Genomic DNA, 16,603 nt, shown 5'->3' with positions numbered 1-16,603 from the left:
ACAAAAAGAAATGGATAGACAATGATAAAATAAAAAACTGAACATTTATTAAGCGCGAATACAAACGAATATCACACGCACTTAATTTACAAAATATCCACATCGTTACATTTCACACCGTACGTCAAGAATGTAGACGCTTTTTGCCTCGCAAGGCTTAGATAATCGACGAAAGAAAGTTCACCGGGCGCGACTTACAAGTTAAAACAATTTCCACGCATCACCTCGTTTCGTTAGAAAATTATATGTTAGAAATCGATGCATGATAGCAACAGTTCTTCCACCTCGAAGACGGACAACTTTGTTCCTGACTTTAAACATTATCTCGTCACAATGTTTCACATTCCTCGAGCGTAGAATCGTCGAAATTCCCAGTTACACAGTTCCTAGATCCTCGGCATCTATCATTCGATCATTTGCCAGCCAGTTACGAAATCGTCAGAGATCCTATCCAATACCGTGTCGTAAACTTTGTTTCATGCAAAGTTTTTACAGAGAACAATCTCTATCCCTTTTGATTCGTCTCGCTACGAATTGATAACGTAGGTTATCCAGTCGACCGTTTTAGCTACCCGATGATAGATTCCTGGCTGGCCTGGCTGAGCACACGAGTAACCCGCTGAAACGATACCTATTAGGTACCATCGTCCTGTTTTCTCCAACATCAGTGGCCCACCACTGTCACCCTGAAAATCATAGGCAAAAAGCTCTCAATCTTTTTTTCTTTTTTTTACACAATAAAGAAGTACCATCACTCAGTTCTTTCAAATTCAACTTGAACATTCTAGATTATGTACTATATGTACGGGGTGGGGACGATATAGCGTAATGGGTGAAGCTTTGGGGAGAGATACCCACTGACAATAAATAGCTGCATCTGGTACCCGTTTTATAGATATGGTGTAATTCATCGCTAAAATTATTTGTAAATTAATATTCCGGTTACGATTCATTAAATTTATACGGCAATAAGCCACTGTTGTTTCTTGCTCGTTAGTAATTGTCGATCGAAATTGAACACAGCCAATACAATTCACATTAGCTCTACAAAAATTTCTGAATTCGTGAATTTTTCTTTGTTTATTGCTCTTGTCGCACAGTGTTGAAAAGCATTCGAGGTTCTTACCTCTCCAAAAATGTCTCGAATTGCACGTTTTGACACATAAATTTACAAATCTGTAACTTGTAGCTTTTGACTAATTTTACGCGCTATATCGTTTCCACTTACAGTAATTCCTGAATCGTTTCGCGTCAATTTAAACTCACTTGGCAGGAGTCCTTGCCACCTCCACGGTACCCAGCACACATCATCTCGTCATAAATCACAACGTTAATCCCATTGGACCGATGCCATCTCTCACAGATTCGATTGTCTATCACAGGTACGTCTACTGCTTGTAGTGTCTTGGGACGTAACCTCGATCCTGTTCATTTTAACATAATTCAATACACGACCGTCACTAGCCCAAACTCTGTAACGTTCCGGATAAATTTCTATATTTACCAGCCTGCAATGCTCCCCATCCAGCAGCCCATCCATACTGTCCTAGAAAGTCCTCGTTTTTCTCGGGCAAACAGATCGGCGCTATGTGAGGCATGTAATGAACCGGACGATCTAATCGTAGAACAGCCACGTCGAACCTGAACAACAGGCAATTTCATTTCAGCGTCTGCTAGAACCACTCGTGAAATGCCAACGTACCTGTCAGCTTGAGGAGTGAACTTGAAGTAAGGATGAACGCGAATCTCTCTGACACCGAAGGTGTAAGCTGGTAATGTCTCGCTAGCAGAATTCACTACGTAATCACCTAGAGTGACTTGAACTTGACGAGCTGATGCCCTAAACGTAAAACGAAAGAACAATTGAAAGAGAATAGCGATCGATATTGCACTTGCGGAATTTTTATCATAGTATCGAGGCTTTCAGTTCTGAGCCACGTATAGATTAAGGAAATTCTAGAACTTCGAGAAATTCTGCAAGTCGTAACAGCTTCAGATGTTCGATATTCCACTTACTTAGCTACACAGTGACCAGCAGTGACGACGTGGAATCGATTAACGAGAGTGCCGCCGCATCGACTGGACCCGATTCGTATATACGCCTGAGAAAGTAGAACATTTTCTCTGTTTAAAAGACGATACAAAAGGCTGGAAAGGATTGACTACGATTCGTCAATGCAAATCTGACCTGCCATGGAAAACTGCCGAATCCTGCGTCGTCGCCTCCGACGATTCTTCTTTGCGCGGTTTGCTTCGAGACGGGAATCCCGCAGCCTGTAATTACGAGGATGTAGATACTCCATTTCAATCTAGATATGTAGTATCGGTTTGCAGTGTTCGTTTACGAGCAGCTCTTGAAGAGTTAGTAGCGGAATATGTATAAATACACTGCTCAAAACAATCAGGGCACCGTTTTCCGTATCAGCTTGATTTTTATAATATCTTTTTCTTGCGTTTATACGTTTATTTTAATTATTACCTTAACCCTTCTAAGAGGAATTTTTCTTTTAGCAAAGAACGCATACATTAGTTCAGATTATGATACACGCGAATTAAAAAAATTAGGTTTAATCGTCTTTTTTAAAACTATCACACGAACAACTATTATATATTTCAGTCTATTATTTATAATAGAATCTTCTCCTTGCTTATTTAACGCAATAGAATCGTTCATAGTAACGATCCTCTAATTATTTTATGCAGTATATATGTATGTTCAAACACTTTGGTATCGTAGCGACGGAAACATCTTTCACTTGATAACGTTTCGTTGGTCTACAAGTTAGTATTACCGAATTAGGCTTGGAGTAATTCAATGAAACATTTGACGGTCAAACTACCAAGCAATAATACGTTTTAAATCGCGACTCTATCGATTCCGTTAAATTAAAAGTGTCCTCTTAAACGCGGTTCGACTGGAAGAAGAATTTCACTTATTTGTAATTAATCTGTGAATTAATTAAATTTATGGAAATCTCTCTTTATACTCGTACAGACGAAATCGATGATTGAAGATGGAGATCGTACTTCAGGGGGACGGAGGACTTATTCCTCGCGAACTAGGAACACCGGAAGTGGATACGAAATTCAGAGGACTCGCGTGACAAGAGAACCGTCGAAGAAGTGCGGAACGGACTCGTTGTTATCACGATGAACATGCAAGATCGATTGACAAACAAGGTGAGAAAACTTCACCCGGAGGGGAAGGCAGGCAGGAAGATCGCGACACGTGCAAGTATCGAAAGAGAAAGACGAAAATGACTTAGATCGGGCGGTGTACATCCTATCATGCTTTGGAAGGTGTAAACAGAGAAAGTGAAGGCATTCGATGGCATGCTAAGGAAAGTGCAAGTGTTAAAGAGACGAGTGATTTACAAGTCAAGAAGATTTCGACATGCTGATGCAAGTGCTAATGTAATATTCGTAGGACAAAAAAGAGAAATAGACAAGTAGAATAAAAAGAAAAATTAAAAAGAACAAAAATATGGAATAGTGAAGAAACATGTAAATGGGAATAAGGGAAGATCGAGTGAAGTAATGCAAGAAAAAGGGAGAAGATATAAAAGAAACGTCTCTTAAATAAGAGAGATAAATAACGACATTCAGGAAGCATTTCCAAAGAAAGACAGCGGTGGTCGATCATGCTAGTGCAAGAATCGGATGACATGCTTCTGTAGGAAGGACTTACGATCATCATTGGCGGTCTCCGTGTAAGTATCCAACGGAAGCGGCTGAGATTGATCTCTAGGTGCCTCAATCAGGTTATAATCAGAGCTACCTTTCGGTTCTTTCCGCTGACAACAAGCGTACATGATGCCACCGCAACTGCCGTCCAAAAGGCCAGCGGACATCCAGCACATTAGAAAAAATTCGCAGCTTCGTCCGTCAGCGCACAACGTATCGTCACCCTTCCACAGCGGTCTTTTTTGTTGACGCGGCTCTGCACAAAACAGGGCAAACTGTTCTTTTTTCTCCTTTCTCTCTTACGACATTTTTCCCCTTTTTGTCTCTCCAAAACGGATAATTAAAGTGAAACAACGGAAGGTACTCGTTACTCGTTGATTTTTACGTTTCATACCAGACATCTCTGATATGTGCAAAGCAAGGTCTGATTACTCCAAGCCTAGCTTCAGAATACTTTCGCAAGAGAAACGAGCTGAAAATATTGAGCAATTCGCGAGAGCATTGAAAATAAGCGCAATCGTTTGAAAAAGTGACCGAAAGAAGTTTTATTTCACGGGACGTCGTTAATACAATCGCGATGTGATTTAACGAAATCGTAAAAGCAACAGGAAAGAACCTTCGAGCGCCTCTGTCGTAACGATACGACCAACGCGGATGACGGAAATCGTCGGCTCGACGGAAACGGGTCCGGATGTCACAATCGTTGCGACACCCGGTTAGGATATTGCACCCGGGCTAATTTACAATTATCCGACTAGTACGAAATCCAGAGGCGCGATGTAATGTAATCCGGTATCGGTTTCACTCATTGGATTAGCGAAAGACCGGAAACGCTCTGCGAAACGGGCTTTCAACAGGTGCGACTAGACCACGACTCATCGGTACGTCGCTCTCTGTTGAAACACCGATCAACGCTGATCGTTTCGCGGGGAACGTACCTGATTCTAACCTAGGGTAATCGTCGAGGGTTTGCTTTCGATGATCTGGAACAACAATTTCCTCTCTTAATAAAAAAGAAAAGAAAATTATCAAGTAATCTTTTTCATAAAACATATTTAACCATCAAAGTAATAATAACAACCATTCATAGCCATTTCGTAGCTATTCTATATTGACATTTCTGTTCAATCAAAGATAAAAGAAAAATAGAAAAATCAAGTGGAATAGAATATCGAATCCAATTCAACATAGAACCGCAGACAGTTAACACGATATGAAAAAAAAATCAAGCCAATGCTAGCTTTTCCCATCCTTCCAACCAAACCAGAGATCGACGTCACAAATTTCAAGTGCCATTTACGTACATATGTATATATAATATATTTTACCAATATAAACATCACGCGAGAAAGATAAAATAAATCTATTTTTGTTAATTTTCTGACTCTCGTGCCGCTTGATGGTGAAATAATAAATAAATAAATACGAAACGATTGATGGTGGAAAAGATGCAAATGGAAAGTTTTGACGTGAAATTGGTTGACGACATATCGAATCTTAAAATTCTTCTATTAAATACGAGAAATGTGATTTATGCATTTTATCTCACATTATCGTACATTACCTCTGATCTCGTCCTCAAAATCTGGCAAGTGGTTAGACTGTTGGAAAAACGAGGATGCGCTGCCACCCACCGGGGGTGGGATGTCGTTGTCACGGAAGATCAATCGTGGAGTTCGATGACCCATCACGGGTCTGTTGTACTCGGAAATAGGATTTCTCCACAACGACTTGTGCTGTCTCCAGGATGGAAAACGAACTCCAGGAGGCACACCGATGTTCCTCCCTATAGGAGGTCCACCACCCTCGAAAAGATAGCCGGCTGGACCACTTGGAAATCTAACATATCGACGTCTGCGAGGCGAATTTAGAATTAAGTCCGTGTGATTCCCATTGTTGCTTCGCGGCTCGATGTAGCTGGAACTGAAGATCGTCTTTGGCTTGCTAAGGCTCGATCCTGAGATCTCTGTTTGACTGGTGGCACGATTCGAGGATACGATGAGGACTATTCCTATGAGCAACCATTGGCACGATCTCGCTGCACCCATCATTTGACTGGAACAAAATCAGAAATCCTTTGCTAAGTCGAAGATTAACTTGCGGTGCTCCAAACAATATTTTATATTTCATCATAACTAATTTAATAAGCTATCCGCAAAAGTTTAGGTATATTATTATAAAAAATTCATTATACTTTTTCTAGTTATAAAAGCGTATCACAGTGGAAGATAACGTTGAAACTTAATTAAGTATGAAACCAAAGGGACGATACTTCCAAAAGTTAAAATATTTGCGTGACTAAGTTTAAACTCTCAAAATCTTGGCTCGCCACTAGAATTTTCTGTCCGGAAATCCATATTTCTGATAAACTAACGTATAGTACAAATGTTTTATATATTAAAACTGAAGAAATCGAATTAGAAATTGCGTTGGTAATCGGACAAAAAGATTTAGGGTTTTCGTTATGGAGAAAAATCGTTCGCGACTCCTGCAACTTAAATATTCCACTTTCCCCTGTGTTTAATAGCGTCGCTCTTTTGGAACGATTTTTTGCCCACTGTTTGCCTTTTCTTCCAGTCTTTGCTTGCGCCGTAACCAGCATCCTTTCCGAGTATCATTTGCCATAAAAACTTTGAGCTCGTTTACAGCGCAAAGTGTAAAAATTCTGTTTTCCTTCCTATAGGACCGGCTTGTACTGGTAAGCCTGTTATCTCGCCACTTATTTAGCCGATAGGCTCTTTCAATTAACTTGTGTAAATTGTCAAACATTAGATACGGTATCTTTCGAAGCAGGACAAAGAATACAAGGAACAAAACTGATCCAAGATAAAACGTGCCGTTACGAAAAGGTAAACAATCCTCAATTCCAAAACGAAGGGGAAAAAGTCTCGACTTGGTTGCTATCAGAATCGATTCGATTGCACGAGAATCCTGATGCGATCGTAACAGCTGTAATTATATAACGACACGCGAGATAATTAAATTCTCTTTTCTCTTCTTCCACGACGATCCAGTAATTTTTTAACCAATCTGCTCCGATTTATCGTTCGATCTTTCGTTAGAATTGATCTTCCAAACATCAAAGAAGAAACGTCGCGTGAGTGAGGTAAACGAGCCACGGAACACGCAGCTGAACAGATTCTACCCGACACGAATCCCTTTTATACCAAAGTCCATTTTAACTGCATCTATATAGTGCACGCAATGATTCGTGACTAGGTTGCATTGTTGCGTTTGATTTCGAAAGGTAACGTCGTCGAATATTTTCGATTTTGTTTAAAGAAGAATATATCGCGACTCAAAGTATTCGAATACTTGCCGAGAAAAGATTTTAATTGGATAATTAGTCAGTGTAAATATATAATCGGTGTTAAATATCTCATAAATCTAATGGGAAATCTACTAAGCAAATAATTAATTTAATTCTCTACGAATTATGTACACCTGCATTTAATATCTTGTTCTTTCTATGTACATTTTCACGTTCGTTTGAAACTTTATCGATATAATCGTAATAGTTGACCTTTATTACTACGAATTATACATAATATATTAATAAGAGATTTCCGTAAATAGTAGAACACCTTCGTGAGATATTATATAAAGCGAGAGAAAGAGGGAGCTTAAAATCGCGTGATAGAATCGAAATTGGTCCTCCGTTTGACCTACTCGTCTTCAGAAAGCCGGAAACCGTCCGCGTCCGGCGTCAGGAGAGTAGAAAACAAGTTCCTGGAGCCGATCGTGTGGATTCTTTTTCAAGTGGACGAAAATATGTTGTTTGCGTCACGTTGGCTCCGTAACGGGTGAAAGTAAAAAGAGGCTCACCAGGAAACAAACACATGGATTGTACACACGGAGATTCATTATGGTACGGGGCAGCATCCTCCGGTTGGTCAGTTATCGGGGATATTAAGAAGGAGTGAAAACGCCACGCCACGAGTTTTATTGGCCTGAGACGAGATTGGGCAATAGCCAACATCGTACCAGCTGCATTAATCACTAGTTTAACCATGTTCAGGTCAATTTAACCACGTAACGGTCCTTGTCACCCCATTTCGTAATAGATTAAAAAATCCTCGCCCGAAAAGAAGGGTCCATTGTCTGCTGATCGAAGGACAGTGAACGAACGACGAGGAATTTCAAGGTAAAGAAATGATCTTGGTTAGAGTTAGAAAAAGGGGTGGAAGCGGCCAGGAATCGATGCAAATAGTATCGGATTCGTTCAAGAGATAAATGTAAAATTCCATCGGATAAATATTACTAAGCTCCTTTATATAATTTATTATAGATATCAATTATTGAACTTGATTATTAATTTATTCGTCGTGTTACTTCTTTGAGAATTAATTAGTAGCTGATTTAGGAATTAAAATTGAAATGTTTGAGGATAGATTTTATTGCTAGTTTTGAGAATGGTTGCGATACTCTTATACAATTTTTCAATGGATATCGTCAATTTTTCAATCAAGAAGAATAATCGAACACATCGAACAATCGATGTAGAACGTCCTTGCCAGAATAGCATCGCGGTAGCGAGTGAATGGTTCGATGTGTTAGTAGGTCATTGGCTCTGTCGTGTAGAAGTGAAAGTGCACTTCTTGCATGCACGACAGTGTGAAGTTCATGTTCACGCTGCCACCCGCTCCGCCGGAAGTTACGAACCATCGACCATGTTCTTCTTATTCTTCGAGTCCTCTTTCTATCTTATTAGAGTTTTACCATGCCGATTAGAATGTCGTTATAGCCGATCTAATCAATAAAACGAAACGAGCCAGTATGCTTTATGTACTAATAAAAATTATCTGAAATACGACTTACAAGGAATTGTCAAGTTCTTAATGAGCGTTATCGAAGGAAGCCTGGCATGCGAGAAAAAAAAAACGGTAGCAAGAAAAATGAAACCCGGTAGAAAACATATTCCAGTTTCCGATTAGATTCGAACCTGTTAATCGCCTTAATGCTGCTGCGACTCGATAATATTTTAATTATTGTCTTTCTCGTTTTCTTTTTTCTCGGCTCTTTGATTTCTGTTAAGGAGGAGAAAATACAACCGTGTCACTGGTTCTTCGAGAGAAAATGAAAGCTGTCGACATTTTAATACCCTCGCCATTATTCATCTTGATACTCGCTACCGACGAAACACATATATCATAATCAATTTCCCCTCTGTTACGAAATCTTACGATTAAAATACATATTTCGCTGCTGTTTCGACCTTAAAAATTGTGGCCAGCGGTATAAATGTCAAAGGCGGATAGATACCAAGATCTATGAGAAGAAACGATCACGGGAATATCGTCGGTTCCCCGAACTCGATCGAAGGAAAAGTGACAGGGACAAAAAAATTGCAAAGTAAACGATGGAAGAGGCGATCTAGAAGCTGCATCGCACGAACTTTCACCTTCCTACGATTAGTCTGACTCTATCGCGCAGGCTGATGGTCGAAAGTACAGAGAGTTTCTTCTCTTGTATACGTCGCTGTAAACGAGATACACACCACACGCATAATTGTAGCTTCGTCTCCCAGCTGTTCGTGAAAGCCCACGTGCGTTGATCTCGCGTGTGTCCCGCGTCTGTTCTTCTCTTTCTCTTCTGGCTTTTCTCTCTCCCATCTCTCTCTCTCTTTCTGTCTGTCGTTTATATCGTTGGTGCTGTCCGGTGCCAGCCGATTGGCGCCACACGGGTGTCCACATCCTGAATTCCGTGTGAACCGACATTAAGAGCGCGATCCATTACTTTCTCTGCAAAGCGCACAGGCGCCGTTTTACTTTCGCCGAAAGCAAATGGAAAAAAAGCCAAAAAAAGAGAAGCGCGCGCGTGAAATTTTGTTTTCGTCCGATCCCGGCCCCGTTTTCTTTGCACGATCCACCAACGGCGATCGAGAACGTAAATAAGAGAGAAGATTTTTCAACACACGAGCATGGAATAAAATAATCTTTCCTTTATGTTCGTTTAACTAGAAAATAGTAAAATTTAGATCAAGAGAAAATTGTTTTAAATAAATATATGTATCTGTACTAGAGATAATGCGAGCTGAGTGCTGGATATAGCTGTTGTTTACTTTGTTCGATCGGTATTTATGCGATGCTTAATAGCACCGTAATTTCTGCAAAACGGCAATAAACGATAACAAGGCCCAACGGGTCAATTCGCTTGAATCGCTCGGCTCAGAAGAAAGCGAACGAGCAAAAAGCGTTCTCTCGTCGAAAGAGTATAACGACTACTCGGGACCGGCTTCTGGAAATGGTAATATCCAGATGGAGGGCGCGCATCATGCCTTTTTTTCCTCTCGATTTTCGATAGAAATAACAGCAGCCTGATTGGCCCTTTAACGCTTACGTCCACCGTGGATACGCGCGAGTACGCGTTCCACCTTTCGAAGGAAACCGGTTCGAAGAAATCTGAACGTTGCAACTTCTGCTCTTTCTTCGTGGCCTTGAAAGAGCTACGCTTGTTCGCGGTCTAGTTCACCAGATACCCTTTCATGACGAACACTTTCCATTGTGTAACGAATTTTTTCTTCATCTTCTCCCTGTGTATTTTTCCTCGTTGATCGCTCTCCCCGCTTGTTCTCTTCTTTTTCATCGTTCGTTCTTAGTTAAAAACTTATTTTCCGCTGTAAAGTCGATTCTTTCCTCTCGCGTCTAGTAGCGAGCAATCTCAGTGACGCTCGATCGCGGAACGATCTGCATTGTTACTTTCTAGGAGAAATTAATTCGCGCATAAACAGCGTAATCTCAGCCAGATGAAAATGGGGAAAAAGTGTGTCGGATAACGCGCATACCATCGATTGAATATTCATGAATTCCGATACACCTTGATAATGCACGAGCCATCTGGTATTCAACGACAGACAAAATCGTTACTTTTTTAATTAAATTCGAAATATATTCAACGAAATTAATCGTAAGGAACGAGGCATGAACGCGATGGAACGTTCGCTACGGTTTCCATGTACGCTGATGGAGGACCGTCAGATGGAACGACATATTTCGTGGCTGGACATACGTTTCTCTTCAAACTTCTATCAAATGATGTTACGTAAACGGGGAGTGGTGTTTAGGCAATCCGTAGAACGGTACCGAAGCGTGCATCCTTAATGCTCGTCCCCTTGCTTGTCTCGTTTTGGAAAAGAACGGAAGTACTTTCACTGGCTACGAGGTCGGAAAGTTGAGCATTTCGATAGCCACGAGACATTGCCAATTCGCAACCAGAGATCTCACTTTTCTCTCTTGGTCCTTTTGCCGTCTATCTACGAACGCTTTTTTCGTCCCAGACTTTGAATAATGTTCGAATACTGTCATATCATGAATAGTACTTTTTGCAAAACTCGTGAAAGTTCTTCTTCGTTAGATCAAAAGTAATGCCAGTACTTTAATAGCTTTAGAACATTTTTCCTATGTTTTATACATGTTTTAAACGATACCATGTAATTGCACGAGAAACTAGATCCGATTGATCGAATTACTTTCAATCATAGAAATCCGATTATTTCGTTGCATGGTCGTATGTCATTAAATGATAATCGAATCCTGTTAAACGTCATTAGTGCTGAATTTCTGTCCATTAATTTGCCATACGTGGAAACTGAAATCACGACTAAAATCGCGGGAACGACCAGCGATTTATTCATTGGTAATAACTAGTTCGTTCAATTATTAAAATCGCTAGTTTCATTTACCTATCTTACCTTGTGTACGTTTTACTCGGTGAGTAGGCTGGTGATACGGGCTTTCTTTCAAAAGCCGATCCAGTCCTTCTCACTTTCACTTAATTTTTCCAATGACCATCGCGTGAGTATTGTATTACAAGTCCCAACGCATCGAATTCAATGAGAGTTTCTAATTATTTTTAACCGCTTACTATTCCTTTTTTATCCTCTACTTTATGCAGAAGTTAGTATCTTTCACCTTTCTGTACCTTCAACATCTTCTTTAGAAATCTCGAAGGAGTTGAAAAAATAAGTTCTTGGTCTTAAAAATTGAAGTAAAAACTTTATCGAGATTTTTAATCATCGTCTCTAACAGGACTCAGCGACACCTTTTTTACTTACCAATCTGTCGAAGCAAATCAATCTCGTTCTTGTAATCCTCTTCCCCTAAGTTTTAGTCTTCCGTTTCCCTTCACCGTTCAAAAAGCGATTCCTCAAAAGAAACTCCCCCAGCTTCGCCGCCGTCTCTTCTTCTTCCTCTTTTTCTTCCACGTCGATCCTGAACAGTCCTCACCACCATAACACAACGGTTGTCACTGATATGTCGCGACACCTTCGATTCGACGATCTATCTATCGCGACTTTTACATCGAATTAACTCAGCTATGTACCAACATTGCGTCACAGTCACCAAAGACCTGCTTCATGCTTCTTCACTGGTTTCTTATCATCTTCACACTTTGACTATTTTTCTTCTCTCTCGACCGACGTCGATCTTCAAGTTCCTTTATGGAGAAAAGAACCGGCGCGAGAGATGAATCTACTTGGAAATGTTCTTTCAGTTTTGCCTGAGTTTCTTCACCGTGGATTCTCCAGACTTTTCTTAAATTTTCCCGGCCATTGGATCTCAAAACGGTCACGATCTAACCAAGGATTTTTTCGAGGAACAAGGAAGATGCACACGATGGAGGGCCTGCACCATGTCTATCCTCTCGTCTCGAGGAGCCCCGGTCGCCTGCTCGTCGTTGCCCACCGTCCGCTACGTCGGCTCTCACTTTCTCCGGCGAGTAGTTTCATTTCGGTAGGTAAAACTCTCTCGTGTGTCCCCCACCAGGTCCACACCGGCTGCTCGAGTCTTCTCTCTGTGTAATCGAACGGGAAAATCGAGCGATCGGAAGGATACCATAGTCCTTCGATCCAACCAGCGTTTCCTTCTTCTTCGTTCTTCTTCAGAATCTTGATTCATCGCTTGACGTTGTTAACCTTGGTCCTGAATATTGGCAATAGGAAAATGAAGGTGTTTCTAAACTCTTTTAAAGTGCTACCAGTGGTAGACGAAATAGGGAACAGAAGGAAACTGGAAATGTCAAGACAAATGAGTCATGTTCATTGGCCAAAAAAGGTTAACTCCAGTTTCCGAAATTTTCGAATTTTTAGAAGCAAAACGTTTAATCGATACTTGTCTTACATGATTCACCAATCTTCTTTATCTTTTGTTTCGAGGAGTTATTCGGTTTCGCGAATAAGGGGTTTCAAATTAGAGAAGATAGAAAGGTCGACAAAAGTTTGCGTTGAAATTGGAACGTTCGTTCGTAAATAATAGACGGATTGCGGTTTTGGCGCCGCTTAAGGGTTTCTTCTCTTAAAGAAGACGTAGTTGCGAGAAGAAAGTCTGAGTAAGTGTTAGTCGCGCGGGTGGGAAAGTTTCTCGTTAAATTGACAACGTAAATGAACGACACGCGAGATGTGTTTTCCTCCAGGGCTACTTAAATTTTCTGTCCGGACATGAAACTTCTGTCTACTAGACTTGTAGACGATTGCCATTTGTATCTTTAAAGTAATCTGTTTGTATATTTTCTAGTTAAAACGTTCTATCTACTATGTTTCGGAACATCCAGGAAAATAAAAATTTGTTATTTCGTTGTGTCGTCTTTCTTTCCTTGTCATTCAATTTAAAACGTTTCATCGTTGCTTTGTAACAGTCTGTATGACGTATCTTTACGCAAAGGATGAAAAACACGGGGAATTTCAATTATTTCAACGTACCTTGAAAAATGGAAACCTGCTGGAACATTCTTATTAAAGAGGATATAACAGAAAAAGCTTCAAATGTGAAGACTTCGACGTTTCAATCATCACCTATACAGTGAAACTTTTTAGCTGGATACTTAACAAACCTTCATCGAAAGACACTAAACTTGAAACAAATAGGACTTCTTCGTTTCCACGAACTGATTTCCAAATCGTCTTCTCATTGTCAACGTTGAAAGCTTTCTTCCTGTTTCGACGGTGATTTTACACGGTTTGCTCGTTCAGTAAAATAGTTAGGAAGTGATTCCGGGCAATTAACTGCGACTATTAATTCTAGAGAAAAAAATAAACGCCGGCCATTGTGCCTCTGAACAGGAGCATGAAGAGAAAACCGCTGCAAGGTCGATCGTCAGCGTTGTTCGATTCGATTACGCCCGCGGGCCACGAACGAATGTGAAAATCTCGGCTGTGAAAAGAAGATTCTCGTTTAAAAGATTGAGAAGGAATCGATATCTAATCAAACCTAGTGTGAGCAATTGGAAAGTCCAAGTATACAGCTTCTCGTTAAATCTCATAAATCTGCAAGTAGATCCTTCTCATTTTTTTCCCTATCTTTTACTCGATTGGAATTCGTTGCCGCGACAATGTTACATGCTACTACGTTTCCTGTTGCTTAAATAATATCCTCGAATCAACATACCATTACTATATCGCAGATATTTATGCAGATTCGTACATTTATCAACGCAATTATAGAAACGAAATTTAGATGAAAATTTGTTTCGCGCTATTAGAATGAATAATTTATATCTTTACATATTATGTACATCGAAATTTCTCGCAATCGCATAAACATCTACAGGCTAATGATTATTCTACGAATAATTCTTTTAAAGAGCGGTGAAAGTGGAAGACAAATCTGTGGCCCAAGCAGGAGAGTCGGTGGGGATGTGTTTTCGACAATTCTCTGCCTTCTAGATCACACGTAGCTAGGAGATCAAAAATCACACATCTCCAAGCTTTGCAGTCGAGAAATCTAGTTTTGAGAAAGTTCGTGCCATCATCCACGTTTCCTACTCGTCCGCTTTATACATGCGTGACTTCTATAAAAGACAACGGTGAGCCAATTCAAAAGGGTACCGACTCATTAATTTTGGCCGAAACAAAGTTGTAGGTGAAATGGCCAAGGCTCGAATCGATATGGAATTTTGTAATTTCATCGTCGAACTAAGAGGCCGTTTATTTGGAGACCGATCGGCTAACGTCATTTTTTCTCGCGTAATATCCTAGTGTAAATGTTTTCTCTCGCGTAACTCTGTCGGAGCGCGTACATCCGTTTTGGTGATACGGCTCCTCAAGGACCGCCACGTAAGTCAAGCTGGAAATATGCGGAATTCTTGAAATTCGAGCGAATCCAGGAACTCTATAATTACCGTTTAATTAATTCGTTCAATGGTTCACTTTGATCGCGTTCTATTCACGTGACACGGAAAAGGTATTTGGTCGGAAAAAAAAGAATGTCTGAATGTTCATTCGTTCTTCGAATAGACAAGAAAATCATCGTTCTAACATTTCTTAGATCTTAACATATCCATCCTTGTATTTTACCATTGTACTTAGTTCGAACTTGCTCGTGCGTAGTTGCACGCGAAACCACGAACTTTCCTCGTTTTCATTCATCAGAGCGTGAGGCCAGTGTCTCGAGGCACTAATTATTCGATCTCTAATAGTCAGAAGACATCCGGACGTACGAAAACAAGTATATTACGTGACAACGTGTTACGAGGGAGCGTATCGATGAAGAAAGTAAGAGCGTTCCGGGGGACGGAAGTCGTGAATTTAGGTGACGCCGTTCAAAACGAACAGGCGAAAGCGTCTCTAGATAAAATTCCAAACTGTCGCGCCTACGACAATATCGCTTCCCGTGGCTTATCCTCCGACGTTCCATTGTCTCTTTTTCTTCGACCGATCAGCGCGATCGTAGCAACAGTTTCGCGCACTTTTTCGCCTTTTTCGTTTTCTAGGTTTCCAGGCGACGCGACGTGACGTATAAGTACACGAGTATACATATATCGTCGAGACGAACCGATCTATAATTGGGTCTGTTGTTGGGAATCCAATTGTTCTACGTGCTCTAACTCTCGATGCCGGCTGAAATTCTGGCGGTATATAATTATAAGCGTGAAATTTATCTCGGCCGTGTCACTTTTGCCCCATTGTACTGCGACGTTGAATGGAAAACAGCGGAACAATCGAGCGTTTCTGTGATTCAGCCGTTCCCAGGTTAAGGTTACATTTATATCGTCCATCTGACGCTATACACTCGTGTATGCGTAAGAAGGGTAATAGAAATTCTTTTAGGAAACCTAGTTTTCACCTAGCTTTATACGGCTGGAATACGCTAGCGTCGAGTGAATCATGTATCAACGAAGTTACCAGCTGTATCAAGGTTCTTAATCTTTGTGTTTTTGACACTTTGTGGAAAGAAGAGATCTTACGTGCTATCTTGTGTGCAAACGAGTGTAACGATGTTTAACTTGGTCTAACTATACAACGCGGTGATTTAAGATCGAGAGTGTTATTTATCTTGACTGAATTAAATATCTAGCGAACAGCTGGTTTTTATTGAACACAGCACGCGTTCACCGACAATGAATTGCAGCAGATCGAAAGAGAAAAAAACTAGGTCAAAGCTGGCAGAAGCAGAAGCAACATTCGCTGGATCATCGTCGCACATTTTATTTATCTAGACGAGCCTGCGGTACACCGCATGCACAGCCGTTAGCGCATAACTTTCTCCGTGAGCTGGAAAGTCTAATATTTCCTTTGCACTCCCTCTAAGTAAACATTCATGGGTAAGTGTATTTAAATCTTTTCCATCGAATAAAGCTGTGATCGTCAGAATCATATAATCGTTTAATGGAATAAACTTAATCGAGATGACGCGATGCGTCATCGAATGGAAGCTGCAATGATCGAGATGTTCATTCGATTGATTATTTTTATGACGCATAAATTCACAGAAACGCCTTTAATAGTAGGCCAGTACCTGTGATGTTTATGTTTTATAAATGATGCAGTGAATGTAATGGAATTGCACGCAACATTTTCATCAAAACGCAAATCAGCGAAATTGATTCCGATTTTCCAAGCTATAAATGTCGGTACGATAAGCATTGCCATCGAATCGTTCTGTAAAATCATGGTGATTTACATATTCATGCATCCGGAGGAATA

The 16,603-nt window shown here is 40.5% G+C and overlaps 1 protein-coding gene across 1 annotated transcript; it reads right to left on the bottom strand.

The window, feature by feature from the left end:
• Positions 1-25: 25 nt before the first annotated feature.
• On the bottom strand, positions 26-12,372 carry LOC100651732 (proclotting enzyme). Its single transcript, XM_003400526.4, has 10 exons — positions 11,738-12,372; positions 5,249-5,739; positions 4,623-4,667; positions 3,689-3,940; positions 2,189-2,274; positions 2,017-2,102; positions 1,703-1,840; positions 1,505-1,641; positions 1,267-1,424; positions 26-686 (listed from the first exon to the last, which is right to left on the bottom strand). The coding sequence occupies exons 2-10, from the start codon at positions 5,733-5,735 to the stop codon at positions 528-530; spliced, it is 1,548 nt and encodes a 515-aa protein (XP_003400574.1). The 5' UTR covers positions 5,736-5,739; positions 11,738-12,372; the 3' UTR covers positions 26-527.
• Between the last annotated feature and the right edge of the window lie 4,231 nt (positions 12,373-16,603).

The sequence above is a fragment of the Bombus terrestris genome, chromosome 14, assembly GCF_910591885.1.
Source record: "Bombus terrestris chromosome 14, iyBomTerr1.2, whole genome shotgun sequence".
NCBI classification, from domain to species: Eukaryota; Metazoa; Arthropoda; class Insecta; order Hymenoptera; family Apidae; genus Bombus; species Bombus terrestris.
This window is presented reverse-complemented; position numbering and strand designations above follow the sequence as displayed.

Excerpts from the sequence above, each read along its gene's own strand:
- LOC100651732 (XM_003400526.4), bottom strand. The coding sequence starts at position 5,735 with ATGATGGGTGCAGCGAGATCGTGCCAATGGTTGCTCATAGGAATAGTC. Across the intron at positions 1,642-1,702 it reads TTCACTCCTCAAGCTGACAG|GTTCGACGTGGCTGTTCTAC; the intron begins GTACGTTGGCAT and ends CCTGTTGTTCAG. Across the intron at positions 687-1,266 it reads GTGGCAAGGACTCCTGCCAA|GGTGACAGTGGTGGGCCACT; the intron begins GTGAGTTTAAAT and ends TATGATTTTCAG.